Here is a 16,329-nt window from a genome sequence, read left to right on the forward strand (position 1 = left end):
TCTTATATCTTCTTACGTTGTGGAATTCTTACCTGTGGCATTCCCAAAGAGACCACAGGAAATCTGCCCAATGTACCAGACACCTTTCCCCAAAGTACTCTCCCATCCTGTGGGCATCATTTGGCCCTGGGCAGGATGACCACCTGGTCTTCTCCAAGCTTGCCCTGGGACTGATCTACCATCATTTTTCACTGTACATCTCTCAGATGATGTCCCTTCTATGACTTCTAGGTAGGGAACCTTCATTGGTGATATGGCACAGCTTCCTTACCCTGCCCCCTACCATTCTTTTACCCTTTGGGACTTCTGAAGTGATGGTTCCTAGCCTTGCTATATCTCAGAAGGGGCTGTTAGGTGATGCAGTGGAAAGACCTCTACTTTTGGATTCAGGAGAACAGGCATTCGAATTCAGCTTCAGACACTTGCCATTAACTAGGTGCCTGAGCAAGTCTCCTGATTCCTATCCGGCCACTGGACACAGATGACTCTGGAGTATAAAGTGATCTTATCTCCTCCATATAACTAAATGGATTTTCCTAAAGTAAAACTGACTAATAAATGTCAATGACTCCCAGTTGCTCTTAGTTTCAAACACAAACACCTTTGTTCAGGATTCAAAGTCATCACAACTTGGTTCTGGTATACTTTTCCAGTATCATTATGCATGGGTCCCCTACTCTCACTATTTAGCCCAGTCAAATTTGACTTTCCTCTGTCCTGTCACATTACACTCTATCTCCTTTCTCCATGCCTTTGTACTGGCCTAGAACATACTCCCTCCTCATGTGAAACCTTTCCTAAGCCCTCTGCCCCTTCCAATTACCAGTGCTTTCTGCTCAAAATTGTCTCGTGTTTATTTTGTATATGTGTGCATGTTGTCTGTTCTCAAAAAATGGAAGTTTCTTGAGATCACTTTTGCCTGATTCCCAATACCTGTCTCTGGGGTTGGATTAGAACCTCAGGTGCTTGCAAAAAAAAAAAAAAACTAAAAAAAAGGGGAGCATCTAGGTGGCGCAGTGGATAAAGCACCGGCCCTGGAGTCAGGAGTACCTGGGTTCAAATCCGGTCTCAGACATTTAATAATTACCTAGCTGTGTGGCCTTGGGCAAGCCACTTAACCCCATTTGCCTTGCAAAAAAAACCTAAAAAAAAAAAAAAAGAACTCAGGTGCTTAATAAATGATTAATGATGTCCCTTCCTCCTCCAAGAAGACCATGACATCATATTACCATGAAAAGCATATGAACTGGATTAGACTGGGTGGGGGGGAGGCTGTACTAAGTCACCATTCTCACTTTGTCCTCCAGTCATCTGGATCCATTGGCCAGATTTGAATCAGGACAATTGGAAACGGTCCTTGATACGAGGCAATCAGGGTTAAATGACTTTCCCAAGATCACACAAGTTGTAAATAGCAAGTGTCTGAGACCAGATTTGATGCCTCATGTATCTAATTCACTCAAATCCTGCAAATGTGGAACTGACTCCCCTCTGCTCGACTGGAGAGCAGCTATGGCAGTCAATGAGATCCACACTTAAACACTCAGTGCTCTTCCTGATCATTTGAGTGCCATCCTTGTCCTTGACACACCCTTCCCAGGAGGCTGGTAGAGTTCGGTTCATTATAAACTTTATTCAGTATGGTTCCGTGCAAAGAGCAGGGTGGGAAATAAGAGGATTTATATTTGAATCCTATTTCTCTCGTTTATGACCCTTATAATCTTGAGCAAGTGATTCTTCCCTTCACTGTCTCCTACCTCTTCCCTTCCCTGTTCTCTATCATCTGAGGGACGCTGTGAGCTAATTGCTATATCTGAGTTTAAAGAAAAAAAAAATCTCTATCACAAGTTAGAATGGGGGAATTTTGACTAGATAGTGAGGAGTCCTAGGTCTGGCAGGGGCTGTAAGAGAGCCCAAACATAGGCCAGAAATATGAATGAGAACTGTTCATAGAACCTAGAGGAAATTAAGTAACATGACACAGTAGCAGAGAACTAGGTTGAGAGCTGGGGGAGAGAGTGGAGAAGGGTGACAAGGGAGCCATCGAATCAAGGGTAGGGCATCTTAAGCAAGGTGGGGTGTACAGATGGGAGAAACTGGGACCTGCTTGAAATTGAGACATAGTGAGTTCCCCATCACTGGAGGTATTTAAGCAGAATACTTTGGAAGGGAGAGTGCAGTTGGGTCTCCTGCTTTGGTAAGATGGGTGGACTGAAAGATCACCAAGCACCTTTCTGAGTTCTACATTTCAAGGATCCATGCACCTCTATATATACTATCTTACTTTCCACCATCTTCTTTTTCCATTTCAGCAATTTTCTTATGCTCCAAATATGTTCATCTCTGATTTCTTTAAAGAGATTTTCCTTCACAGATTTTTTTCACTAAACTACTAATTGTGGGGGTTTTTTTTAATTCTGCATTGATGGGAACCACATGACACAAGACAAGAACGCATTGTCTTTGGGGTCAAAGGACCTGCACTTGGATCCCTCATCTGCCAGGAATTTACAATCTGTGCAACCTTGGACAAGTTATTTCATTTTTATGGGCTCCCAAATGAGCACACTGTACTTCACGACCTCTACAAACTCTTCCTGTTCTTAATCTGTGATGTGATCAGAAGAAACAGACAGTGTGGAAGAACTGGGCAACCTCCCCACAGCAGGAGAGAGAGGAGTTGCAAGAAAGGGCTTTTTAATTTGTGTGTCAACAGAATTCTTGCTCCCACAGTCCTCAGCTCCGCAGATTTGAAAGACTCAGAGGGACAGAATTCTGGATGGGAGCCACTCCAGGCTGGGGGAGGGGAGGAGGACAATGTAAGAGACCTGTCCCTGGGTTAGGATTTCCCCAAAGGATTATCTGCCCAAGGATCAGCTTTCTCTGGAAGAACCAAAGGACCATGGTTGCTAATCTGATCTGGGGATTAAATTTCATCTCTGAGTTGGGCTCAGAGTCAAGAAAGAGAAAATTCCAAAGGACATTCTAGGTGGGGGAGTGGAAGAGAGGGAGAAGAGGGGAAGGAGCATTCCTCTCAGCCTGTCAACACTGAAGAGAGCTTGGGATTCAGTCAGGAGACCACCAAACCCAGGCTCTACTGGGGATTCACCAGCAGTGACCTTGGGCAAACCCCTCCTTCCTCTCCCTGAGCTTATTTTTGCAGCTAGGAAATTAGGCAATTGGATTTAATCATCTCTAAGCTCTAGTCCATTTCTAAATCCTGTGATCCTATAATGCTATGAATTCCTGATCTCCCAGAGGAGGAGAGCCCCAGCTTTCTTCATGCAACCCAGCCAGGATTTCCAAGCATCTCCTGGAGAAGAAAGGAACTGGGGCCAGGACAAGGGTTTGGGGGTGCCTCCTCAGCGGGACATCATCTTCACAAATTCTGTAAAGGAAGGGAGATGTTGCTAGGGAATGCCTCTTCCTCTCACTACCCATACCTACCTCCCACCCTCACTTCTCAGAATTTTCCTCCACTTCCATCCCCACTCATTGACCAGCCTTGGGGAAGTCCCTACACTCTTCTCTCCTATTTCCCAGTGGTGAGAAGGGCTGGTTACAGCTAGTGAGGATTTCTAAGATGTCCACCCCCCTGGGTTACCCAAATTCCTATTCTCCTCACCTGGAGTCAGCCCTTTCCCTTTTCTGGGCTTCAGGTTTTTCCCTATTCAAATGGAGGTGGGGTGCACTTGGGAATTCTAAGCATCTTAAAGTTCCCCAGAATCTTAGCATGCAGAAACTGGATGGGGCCTCATAGGGAGTACAGCCAGCCCTGCCTGGCAGGCCCCATGTCACCTTCAAAATCCACTGTGCCATCTCCATTGACATCCGCCTCCTGCACAACTTCAGAGATCTCTCGGGCACTGAGTTGCTCCCCCAGCAGCCTTTGCATGGCTTGACGAAGTTCCACCAAGGTGATTGAGCCATCTCCATTGGCATCAAACTGCCCCCAGGCACAGCAAAGGAGAAAAATCCAACAAGAGGATCAGAAATCTGGGAAGACTTTCTGGTAGGATAGGCAGAAGGAAAGAGCAGAAGCTCTGGAGGTCTGGGGGCCCTTCATTCTGTACCCCCTCATGTTTTTTATCCAACTTAGAGCTCTGAGGTGATAGAGGATAGCTTCCTCCAGCCTCCTCAAGTCTCTCTCTCTCTCTCTCTCTCTCTCTCTCTCTCTCTCTCTCTCTCTCTCTCTCTCTCTCTCTCTCTCTCTCTTTTTCCTTCCTTCCCTCCCTTTGGGCAAGTTGGGTTCCATGATTCCTAACTACACTGTTCATCCATCAGAGGTTTTCCTCAGTGACCCTCACCTCCCTCTCATCCCTGCATCTTGTCCATGGTTCTGAATGACTGTGACCTTGAAGACTGCCAAAATTCAGTGGTCTTATTGATCATTCAAGTCAACTGACTCCTTTTTAGGCCCAGAAAATGTAAAAGTTACACCCCTCCAGGAGTCAATGAGTCCAACAGCTCTCTGTCTCCCTTCTCACCTCCTTGAAAGCATCACGCATCTCTTGTACTCCAATCATCCCAGCTGTCTCTTCCAGCAGCTTGGGTGTCATTAGCTCTACAAAGTCCTCAAAGTCCACCTTGCCACCAACTAGGGATAAGAGAGGTTGGGGGGAGGGGAACAAGGATTGAGTCTGATGGCTAGATCCCTGGATTACCCCCCCCCACAGGTGGCCTGGGGCAGGTCAGGGCTGCCTTCTTCTTTTCCCCATCCCAGCCAGGAGCTTCTGTCCAGGCTCCTCAAAAACCCAGCACGCATAGTGCTAACCCTGATTTGTTTCTTGACCTGCATCTTTTATCAGTAAGTTGTTCACTTAACAACCATTTAATAACTGTCTAATATGTATCATACCCTTTGATAGGTACAGGAGACACAAAGCTAATAATAAAATGATCCCTGTCCTCAGCAAGCATACAGGAATAAGTGTGACTAAATGAAAATTATTCACAAAATAAATAGAAAGTGATTTCATGGGCCCAAACAGCTGGGGAAATCAGGAAAGGTCTCAGAAGGCAGAACTTGATTTTTGAAAGAAGCTGGGGATATACAGAACCAAAGCATGAAAATGAGAGACAGCCCATGTGAAGGGAGAACAGGATGGAATGCATGAGGAACAGCCAGGAGGTGGACCAATAGTGAATCTCTGGACCAGTGCAGATCTCCAGCCCCATCATCTTTCCCCATTCTCATCATATTTTCTCCTCCCTGACACCATTATGTAACCTTGGGGACTCATTTAGCCTCCTGTACTTCATACTTTTCATAAACAAAATGAATGCAGTGGGTTGTATGACCTCAGGTCCTCTTATTCTATATTCATGTTCTTATAAGCTCCTTAATTCTACCCCGGATGGCAAATTCCGGTTCCACCATTTCTACTTTTTCTTCATTTCTTCAGTCTCTTGTTTTCCTCAACCTCACCTCATAGTCTTCTTAGTGAAATCACCTCCCAAAGTCCACACCCTGCATCTTCCCATCCCCATCTTATCCTCACCCAATCATTCGTTCACCTTCCTATGCTAATCATCACCTCAGCCTCAGCCCCAACATCTCCCAGCCCTCAGCATTTTCCCAGTCCTAGCTCCACTTCCACTACTATATCCACCAGATTTCCCAATAGCTTTCTCCCATCTCAATCACATTTTAGTTCCCTTAGTCACCCCCCACTTCCTTCTCAGTTTCATCCAGATCTCCTTTTCTCTTCCTATTGCTTTCCTTTCTTCTGCCTCCCAACCCAAGTCCAGCATCTCCCTTGGATCACTGGCCTTGCTTCACTTACTTTTGCTCAATCATCCTCTCTCCCTCTAGATCTCTGTCCTTCAATTCAGAAAATTGGGGGTTAAATCTTAGCTCTTCCACTCCCTAGTTTCCCGATCAGTATTTTCTGATAGGAAAACACTTTGAAAAACCTTTGAGAGCTGTAGACATTTAAGGAATTGGTGCCATCATTTTGTCTTTAGCCCTCCTCCTCTTCCCCTGGACCACCCCAACTCTCACGGTTCATTCGAATCTGCTGCCCCAGTTCTGCCAGCTCCATCTCAGTGGGCATGTAACCCATGGTCCTCATCAAGTTCCCCAAGTCCTTGCAGGAGATGAAACCATCGCAATCCTTGTCAAATTCTTGGAAAGCTTCCCGAAGCTCTAGGAGAAAGGCAGGGAAGGAAGAAGGAGATCATAAAGAACCTGGAAATCATCAAAATGGGGAGAAGCTGGATCCTCTTGTGAAAGCTTCTGGGTCTTGCTGAAAACTACTCAGGAGAGGACAGGAGTGATGATACTCCTGGAGCCAACAGGAAAACTGGGATCTCTGAAAATGCCATAGGAGAATGGATGGGAATAAATGGGGGCTGAAAACAGCTGAAATTCTCAGGAGGCTTTATAATTGTTGGGGAAATGAATAGGTAGATATCAAAACTACCAATGAAGAAATGTGGGGGAACATGAAATTAGCAGGAGAGATTGCATTTCTGTTGACTGCAGATGGGGGTAACTATCACAAGAAATAGTTTCTTTGAGAGCATTGTTAGGATAGGTGTGAGGAGGATATGACAACAGAATGAGGTCTGAGGGAACTGCCTCAGAGGGACTGCAAGGGCAGAAAGAAAGGGAAAAGGTTACCTTCAATCTCATCTGGTCCTAGTGAACGATCCTGGAGAAGGTACAGGAGGAAAGAATGATAGGGAGAGACAGGAACTGGGGCGGCCTTTCAGAACTACTCATTGACCCTCAGGCTCTCTCCAGGGTCCTGAAAGAGGGAGCTAGAGGCTGATGTCACCAACCCCTCCCTCAGTGCTCATCCAGCCTCTGCTCCCTCCCCACCTGCTCTTTTCTATTCCTTTCTTGACAATCTCTTCCTTCTCTCTTCTTCCACTTTCTTCCTTTTCCTTCACCTGAATGAGTTTCTCCCCAACATCCCACCCACCTACTTCCTTTTCTTTCACCTCCTTCCTCAAACTTTCTTCTTTCTCCTCCTGCTTCTTCTAACCTTCCAGTTTCTTTCTCCTTCCTCTGTCTGCTTTCTTATTCTTCCTTAAACTTTTCTTTTCTTCTAACCTTTTCCCTTAACCTTCTATCTCCTTCTGCTTTCTTTCTCTTCTTGAGTTCTTTCCATTCCCTTCCATCACAGAAGAGTGAAAAGAGCATTGACCCTGAAAACAAATCCCACCTCTCTTGCTTATCACCTATAATGCTGAGCATATATAAGGTGTTTTAAGGTTTGAAAAGCTCTTAAAAATATTTCATTTTATCTACCTCAGTTCCTTCTTTTGTAAAATGAAGGGATTAGACTAGATGGGCTCAGGTCCAGGTTTACATTCCATCCCCTTCTAACCTCTCTCCCTTCTCCCCCTCTGATATCCCCATTCGTTCCTCACCCTGTGCTTCTCCGCAATCCCTTTCCTCAGGAAGATGCAAGCTGGTCCCATGGGGAACTGCATGGGGCCTAAGAGGAACAAGACCCAGGATCTTGTGGAAGTCTCACAATGCACAAACCTCTTCTTGCCTCTTCTTATGACTCCCTCTCTCTCTCTCTCGTATTTTTTTCCCCTTCAGTCTCTGGATCTCCTCTTTTCTGTCTGTCTAGTCTGTTTTCCAGAGGGTAAATCTGTCTTTTTCTGTATATCTCTCACTCCTTATCTCTTTCCTCTCAGACTGTTCTGTCTCTGACTCTGATTCTGTCTCTGCAAAATTGTAGTCTCTCTGAATCCAGTAGATGACAGCTGGGACCCAGTTTTCCCTGGGTTGGGGGTGGGGAGAGGTGGGGAGGAAAAAGGAGGAGAGGAGGAGTGTGACAGGTGGGCCTAGCCTCTCCATCTGCTTCAGGGCAGGAAGTGATCCCAGTCTGGCTCATCCCCAGAAGAGATTTATAGCAGGGAAATCCTGGGCAGGGTGATTATGACTAGACAAGAGGGTTGGTTGGCAGGAAGGATACAGTGTGTGAAGAACCACCAAATCATCCTATGAAGGTCACAGGGTGGCTTTTTTATAGCCTCAATTTCCTTTATGCAATTAATGATTTCAGTGATCAGATATCCAATGCAAGGGCATCCTAGGTCTCTTAGGGGTAGTTGGGGAGATAGACAGATAAATACAATAAGACAGATATTCCAAATGGAAATAGAGATGCTGATACTGGCCCTTTTCTCCCTATTGGGCCATTTGTCACTCAATTTTCTCTATCTTGTTGAATCTCTTTATATGTTTGTCACTTCTTTGCTTCTCTTTCATTTTTGCATCTTTGTCTCTATCTCCTATATGGATTTTATCTCCCTCTCCCTCTCTGTCCACCTGCCTGGAGATACAAAAAAAAAAAGTCTAAAGAAAAAATCTGTGCTCTAAGGAAACTTGTTGGGAGGAGACAATATGCAAACAATTATGTAAAAACAAGCTAGATAAGAACAAATCAAAGATGATCAACAGAGAAAAAGCTTGAAGGTTAAGTGAGATCTGAAAAGGTTTCCTGGAAAATGTGAAACTTTAGCTGAGACTTGAAGAAAGTTAGGAAAGCCAGGAGTGAAAGATGAGGGGTAAAAGAGTTCTATGTCTGCAAAGAAGTGCCTCTTCTTTCAGGGACAAATTTATCATAATTTTGCAAGATTCAGTTTTAATTGCTTTGCTGGTGTCATTTTTCCCATTGAGATTGTTGTCTATTGTTTCCCTGATTCTAGTGATTTATAGAGACACCTAGATGGTTCAGTGGATAGAGCAATGCACTTGGAGTCAAGAGATCAGGAGTTCAAATCCTGCCTCAGACACTTACTAGCTGTGTGACCTTGGGTAAGTCTCTTAACCATGATTACCTTGCATCCAGGGCCATCTCCAGTTGTTCTGATTCATATCTGTCCCCTGGATCTTAGATGGCTCTGGAGGAGAAAGTGAATCTGGTGACTTAGCACAGCACCCTCTTGCTCAAATCCAATTTATGTGCTTATCTTGGCATCATCTCCCTGATGTCGTGATCTTTGAGAATGAAGGACAAACATTACTGACTTGTTGCATCCATTCATACAAATCTTTTGATGTTTCTCTATATTCTTGAGTTATCATTTCTTACAATGATAATGCATTGCATTCCTTGACTGCAATTTGCCTGGCCATTTCTCATTATATTGTCATCGACTTTGCTTCCATTTTTTGCTACCACAAAAAAAATCAATCATCACCTTCTATCTGATGCCTTAACTGACCTCTCTAATGGCTAGTTCTTTCCCTCCCTAAACTGATTTTCGACTTGTTCAGTATATATTATATTCCCAGCATCTAGCACAGAACCTAGCATGCAGGAATTTAATGATGCATTTCTTCATTGATTAGGCTCTTCATCTCCTTGTATCATTCTGTCTCTTTTGACTCTCTTAGACCATATCTGGTATTTGCACAGTCTTTCCCATGGCATTATATCCCTAGTCCTTACTGGAGCCAGAGAAGTATAATGAATTAAGAAATCTGTTGGAAGATCAGTAGAGAGGATGTTTGTCACTACTTATGCCAGAAGTAATGTGTCCTTGTCAGCAATGCTATTCCCACTAGTTCAAAGAGACATTGTCTCATTTATCAAATAAGATAAAGAGAAGCCAATCTTTTTAGGCTATCAAAGTCCTCGGTCCTGCTTTCAGTCAAAAAGCAATTAGAGGGCCGGCTAGGTGGCTTAGTGGATAAAACACCAGCCCTGGCATCATGAGTACCTGGGTTCAAATCCGATCTCAGACACTTAATAATTACCTAGCCGTGTGGCCTCTGGCAAGCCACTTAACCCCATTGCCTTGCAAAAAAACCTAAAAAAAAAAAAAAAACAATTAGAGAAAGAAAAAAAGTAAAGAAGACAAATTGCTTTAAGTTGCCCCTGCAGTGTAGCCTGAGGACAAAATGGAGTTAGTTATGTCAGCTCTCAATACACAGCTTTAAGCTCCCCCAATCCATTCCAGGACTGTATTAAGCTCTGCTCTCACTGAGCTTTCTTTTTTTTTTTTTTTTTCAGATTTTGCAAGGCAATGGGGTTAAGTGGCTTGCCCGAGGCCGCACGGCTAGGTAATTATTAAGTGTCTGAGGTCAGATTTGAACCCAGGTACTCCTGACTCCAAGGCTGGCGCTCTATCCACTGTGCCACCTAGCCGCCCCTTGAGCTCACTTTCTAACAAGGGGAGAGAACCTATGTAAAAGTTTCAACTCCAAGTCAGATGGAAATTCTTGGTGTACAGTGGCTAATCAAATGATAATCCATCTTTTCTAATATCACTTCTATTAAATAAATCATGTTGGCTTCTGGTGTTGGATCATTTGACACAAGGTCAAGGACTCTGGTTCTGAGAACATTTCCTCTGACAAAATGCCACTTACTTTTTTATTTACTATTTCCCTATGCTACCAGAACCATATCAGAGATGAAGGCTGCAAAGGATTTTTCCCCAAGCCTGAAACTTCCATTCTGTATTTTTGTATTTTATTTGTTGGGTCCCTTATTTGGTTAAGAAATCTTTGGGATTAGGAAGACAAACAAATCCTATGGTTGTAAAATGGAACCCACTATCTCCTTAGACCAAATTGAGCCTTCTTTGGGAGCATCTGAGGAGACTTCCATGGGGTTGAGGATACCAATGTTCTTTCTGATCTCAGACCAGTTATCATCTCTCCATCTCATCAGAGATGGAGGCATCAAGCAGACTGTCATTACATCTTTTCCAAGAGAGGTTTACAAGGATTAACTAAATCCATGACTTTGACCTGATCCCTAATCCCCAGAGACCTGATCCCTAATTACCCCTCAGGCGACCTGCCCTCCCTCAAGGCTGCCTAAGCTATATGGTTAGACCAGACCAGAAAAGAGTCCATCAACTCCATCTTCTCTGAAAAGGAAGGCATAAAGGATAGACCAGTGCACTTTCCTTTCAGGGAACCAGACAGTCAGTCCTGGAAGAAACTCTTTAGTCACATAATCTATACATCCTGCACCTAAACAGAAGACCCTCTCCATCTCAATAACTCATTCACTCTTTGTTTGAAGACCTCTAAAAAGAAGCAACTATATGAAGATCAGCATTTGGGGTAACTGAGGAGATAAACTGATCCTACTACTGAGGACAGGTAGCAGAGGGGTGGGTTGAGGTGGGGGAGGTGTGAGGAAGGATGGGGCTTTCTAATCACTGCTTACATCATGGCTGGCACATAGAAGATGCTTAAAACATGCTTATCTGTGAAATGACAAAAGTCTTTCTCCTCTTCTCAATCAAGTGAATGAGTCAGCATGGCTAGCCTGATTGTATGGATTAGGGGTAGGAAAGGGAGAGATTAATCACCATGGACAGAGACCACTCTTCCAAGAAATTGAAGGGAAAATTCAATGGTCTGCCCAAAGAGACACAGGGTTAGGGTTTAGCATGCAGCAAAGGTAGGCTCTGAACTCAAATTCTCTGACTCCCACACCAGGGTTCTTCCTAATGTATGACATTCAGCCATGTTCCTAGGACAACCTCCACAGGTGTGAGCCCGGGAGTCAGTCTCCAATCCTTCTTTCTCTGAGTCATCTTGAGTACCAATGTCCGCCACATAGACACCAGTACAGGGCAGTCACCCTCCTCCAAACTCTTTGGCAGAGCCCAGAATGAGCCTCTGGGGTTGACACAACTCAGGACAGGTTAATGGGTTGCAAGGCTGGCTCCTTGGGATACCAGGGGAGTTTCCTGGAAGCCTGGTATTGGCTGACCTCACCCTCCAGACCTGATCCCAGTTTCCCAGTAAGAGAGGTCCCTCATCAAGGTTGTGATCAAGAAAGTCAGCATGTGCTTTGAAGATGGGAATGGGAAGGAGACATATCCAGAAACTGGAAGAATGATATGTCCATTCACAAAAAAGGTAGACAGAGACCCAGATAATGGAAGGTGTCGGCCTAAGGCAAGTAGCTGGTTTTGAAAATCACTGTATGCTGGAATTTTGAGTTGGGAGGTCCCTGAGACCATCTAGTCCAATTCCATTTTTTTTCAGAGGAAGAAACTGAGGTCCAGGGAGATCATCATCTTGCCCAATTTCCACAATTAGTAAGCCTGTGATCCAGAAATCAAACAATTTTCTGATTGCTGGTGATGTGTTCTTTCCAATGCCCCCAAGCTTCTTGTTTCTCAAGGCTGATGAGTCCAGCCCTCAACTCTAAGCTGTCTTCTCACCTCATAGAGTCACTGTTTGCAATTTTTTTTCCACAAGGAAGACCCAAAATGGATTCCTTATGTATGTAAATGGTTTGGGTACATTTTTTCTTTTTTGCATTCAAACCTCTTCCTCATCAGAACCTTACCTCCCCTGGAAATGAGCCTTCAAACACCTCCGAAGGAGGCTGACATGAGCATCCCACCCCCTCTGGTTCAGTTCCTCCTTGTCTCCCTCATTCCAGTGTGTACGCCATGACTTGTTTGGCTTGTATTTGCATTTCCATCACACATCTAGTACATAAAGTGCTTCATACTGTAAATGATGTCTCTGCTTCTGTCTCTGTTTCTTCTTTCTCTGTCTCTCTGTCTCTGTTTCTTTGTCTTTCTCCCCCTCCCTCCTTCCCCCCTTTCCCTCTCACTCTGAATTTTTTTCTTGGTTTTTGCAAGACAATGAGGGTTAAATGACTTGCCCAAGGTCACACAGTTAGGTAATTAAGTGTCTGAGGCTGAATATGAATTCAATTTCTCCTGACTCCAGGGTCAGTGTTCTATCTATGCACGACCTAGCTGCCCCCCACTCAGAATTCTTTAGACTTTCATTTTTATAATACTCATTATGTGCCTTAGAGTCCATCTAGTCCAAGTGGGGATGTAACCAGTCAGACAATATATACAGAACTGACTTCAGAAGATCTGACTCCAGGTTTTTAGCTTCTCCACATTCAGGTCAGCTCTTATAACTTAGCAGATTTTCCTGAAGTAGGAAAATCTACTTTGGGGGATGCCATGGAGATATGCCACTGGACTCCTGCTAGCCAGGGTTACTCTCTTCTACCTTCAGGATGCTGGCTGACAGAAATTAGACACACCCTCCCATTATAGTCACCCTCCTTTCCCAAGCTTTATAAAAAGAAAGGCTGGGACAGCAAGGAGCCCTCTAGGAACTGGTGGAGGGGAAATATCAGGCTTGAGAACCTCAGTTCTGGACCCCAAAACAGAGACAGCACTATTAAGTGAGGAACCAAAGACACAGAGCAGGTGCAGGGGCTGCTGAAGCTGCAAAAGCCAAGGATGGCAATTCTTCACATCTTTCCCTTCATCCCAGTTCTCCTCATGTGAACTCATGTCTATTCTGTCCATTTGTTTTTTAAAAGTCTGCTTGTTGGGGCGGCTAGGTGGCGTAGTGGATAAAGCACTGGCCTTGGAGTCAGGAGTACCTGGGTTCAAATCCGGTCTCAGACACTTAATAATTACCTAGCTGTGTGGCCTTGGGCAAGCCACTTAACCCCATTTGCCTCGCAAAATCCTAAAAAAAGTCTGCTTGTTTCCTGTTTCCTATTTGTTTTAAAATCTGGTTTTCTAAGAAAAATATGGGGAGCTACAGCATTACTGATCTGTTTCATTACTCAAATGCAGTGTAAAGGGATAACAAGAGAGTTGGAAAAGATGGGAAGAGAAAGTGGGTCAGAAAGTACAGTGAGACAGACAGAGGGACAGAGACATAGAAAGAGAGGAGGAGGAGAGTGTGAGGAGAGGAAGTGACAAAAGAGGCAGAAAAAAAGAGAAAGAGGCAGAAATGCAGCCTGGGTGGAGAGAGGAAGGAACAGGGGGAGAGTTGAAAAAAGGTAGTTTGGGTATAAAGAGACTGGTGTGAGTGGTGATGCTTTTGCCATCTTCTCTCCCCATTCTCTTCTAGTGGAGGAATAGAGAGGGTTGGGACCAATGAGAGGGAATTAGCCTCCCCATTGGCCCCACATAGCACCCCAATGCCAATGCTGCTAACTGCAGCTCCTCCCTACCCCTTGTTCTCAGCCCGCCCCCTCTGGGGTCAAACAGAACAAGCTCTTCCATAGGACAGGCCTTCAAACATTTTAATTAAAGAGAAAGGAAATGAGGCCAAAGACTGAGCAGAAAACTGACTCTGCCCAGGGAAACATTCCCATGTGTTCAAGGGACAGTCATGCCAAACTCCCATACTGCTTCTTTACATCAACCTCTCCCCTCTTGCATAGAAGTTCCCTGGGAGTTTGGCACAAATTACCTACTGGACTACCATGGCATCCCTCTCCCTGCATCTCCCACTCCCACCCTCTGGGAGCCAGGGGAAATGTTAGCTTTCACAAAGTCCCAGTAGCATTGGGGAAAAGGAAGTCAAGGATACTGGAAGCAGGAGGCCATTCAAAGTTACAGATACAGTGCCAACACCCATGATCCAGGACCCTTCCATGGGGTGATGCCCTAGGAACCAGTCCAAATCTGACCCAGGGCCTTTGCTCCATGTCTACAAGCTCTGGTATTCCTATGTCCACAGGTACCAAACTTGGTCCCTCTGTGCTCCTGGAGAACACACCAGGGAGCTCCCATAGGACCCAAGACTCCACCCAGGACATGCTGCTGCACTGGAAGGGCACCTAGTTCCCCCACAAAGCAAGACTACTTCTTTGCTCCCCTTTTCTCATTGCCCTGGGGGCTCTAATAGGCATGTGGGCCACCCAGACCTCAGCCCTGGCAGTGCCCCTTCCCACACTGCAGCAAAGCTGCCAGGGTGACAGAGGGCCTGGTCGGCAGGCCAAGGGCCAGACAGGGTTGTGCAAGCTCAGCAAGTTGGACCACTTGAAGGCCAGTAATGTTTGTCCTTCATTCTTGAAGAAGACCATGAAATCAGAGAAGTGATGCCATGACAAGCACGTGAATTGGATTTGGGGGGAGGAGAGGGCTATGCTAAGTCACCAGTCTCAGTTTCTCCTCCAGAGTCATCTGGGTCCAGAGGCCAGAGATGAATCAGGATGACTGGAGACAGGCCTGGATGCAAGGCAATCAGGGTTAAGTGACTCGTCTAAGGTCACACAGCTAGAAGTATCAAGTGTCCAAAGCAGGATTCGAACTCCCCTCCCTCCTCCTGACTCCAAGGACAGTGCTCTACTCACTGCACCACCTGGCTGTTCCAGCTTTGAGTGGCTCACAAAGGGGGAAAAAAGACAAACTTCTTTCCTGTGAGCATGGCCTTCACCTCCATGTTCTGGGAAACTTGAATAAGGAGGCTTCAGAGAGACTCTGGTGGGGGGCTTTTCTCACAAAGTGCTGTAAATAATTACTGTGCTTATGTTTATTATTGATTTCATTTGTTAATAAATTTTATATTCAGTGATGATAAGATTTGTTTAATCACAAGCAATTGAATGATTTGGTTTTGAAGGAAATATGAATAATTACTACTGGGAAAGGAGAGTTCTCCAGTTCATTAAATAAATATTTAATGAATTGAGGTAAAATTCATGAGAAACAGGTTGAAATTTTAATAATAATGAGAAAGAAACGATCCAAAAACTCCCAAGTCATTCTAGGGGTAGGATTTCCAATCAGGGATACGTGGAATACATGAGAAGTTTGTCAAGGGAACCTGGAGAATATAAATAAATAAGTAAATTATTCTATCGAAACATTCCAGAAACTCTAAATTGATTTCCAATCTTTGGGATTATTCCAAGAGAATAAAAGCAATATCTTTTTGTTTACATGCATATACATAATAAGCACTAGAATTTACTTTTCACACTGAACAGGGAAAGGGAAAAGTTAACTGAACAGTCAAATGATACTCAACAAAATTAAGTTGGGAACCCCTGCTATAGAGCTTGGAATAAGACATAGGAAATATGAGAATGCATGGAGAAGCAGGATGAGGGGTGACCTACCCTAATTTGCTTTATATGAATATATGCAAACACATACAAAATATTTACTTTATGTATGGAATTACTTAATTTCAATACAGAGGAGGCACCAGAGTTGCTCTGTTTTGAAGGAAACTAGGTGTTCCAAGAGGCAGAAGTAAGAAGAGAGACCATTTCAGACATGAAAGACCAAGGGGAGGGGAGAAGAATTGTGAAGAGAGTATATCTAATGCTAGTTTGCCTAAAACCAAAAGTAAAGACAAGAAAGATCAGAAAAGTAGCTGGTCCCCATACAGTGGAGGGCAGTATGGTTTTGACTTGAGGCAATAGGGAGCCACTGGAGCAAGGGAGTAGTGGCACAGTCATTCCGGAGCTTTAGGAACACCACTTTGGCAGCTGTGAAGAATGGACTAGACCATCAGTTGGGGAATGGCTTAGCAAACTGCGGTATATGTATGTCATGGAACACTATTGTTCTATTAGAAACCAGGAGGGACGGGAATTCAGGGAA

The 16,329-nt window shown here is 44.5% G+C and overlaps 1 protein-coding gene across 1 annotated transcript; it reads right to left on the reverse strand.

Annotated features, from left to right (window-relative positions):
- Positions 1–3,362: 3,362 nt before the first annotated feature.
- Positions 3,363–7,443, reverse strand: CABP5 (calcium binding protein 5). Its single transcript, XM_074192809.1, has 6 exons — positions 7,381–7,443; positions 6,626–6,656; positions 6,005–6,148; positions 4,488–4,597; positions 3,799–3,946; positions 3,363–3,388 (listed from the first exon to the last, which is right to left on the reverse strand). Exons 1-6 carry the CDS (start codon positions 7,441–7,443, stop codon positions 3,363–3,365), a joined length of 522 nt encoding a protein of 173 aa, XP_074048910.1.
- Between the last annotated feature and the right edge of the window lie 8,886 nt (positions 7,444–16,329).

This window comes from Macrotis lagotis, chromosome 1, assembly GCF_037893015.1.
Source record: "Macrotis lagotis isolate mMagLag1 chromosome 1, bilby.v1.9.chrom.fasta, whole genome shotgun sequence".
Lineage (NCBI taxonomy): Eukaryota > Metazoa > Chordata > Mammalia > Peramelemorphia > Peramelidae > Macrotis > Macrotis lagotis.

What these genes read in the sequence shown, in the direction of transcription:
- CABP5 (XM_074192809.1), bottom strand. Translation starts at nt 7,443, where the DNA reads ATGCAGTTCCCCATGGGACCAGCTTGCATCTTCCTGAGGAAAGGGATT. An exon ending in GCAGCAGATTCGAATGAACC is followed by an intron (nt 4,598 to 6,004) that starts GTGAGAGTTGGG and finishes TCTTATCCCTAG; the next exon opens with TTGGTGGCAAGGTGGACTTT. An exon ending in TGGCACAGTGGATTTTGAAG is followed by an intron (nt 3,389 to 3,798) that starts GTGACATGGGGC and finishes CTTCCTTTACAG; the next exon opens with AATTTGTGAAGATGATGTCC.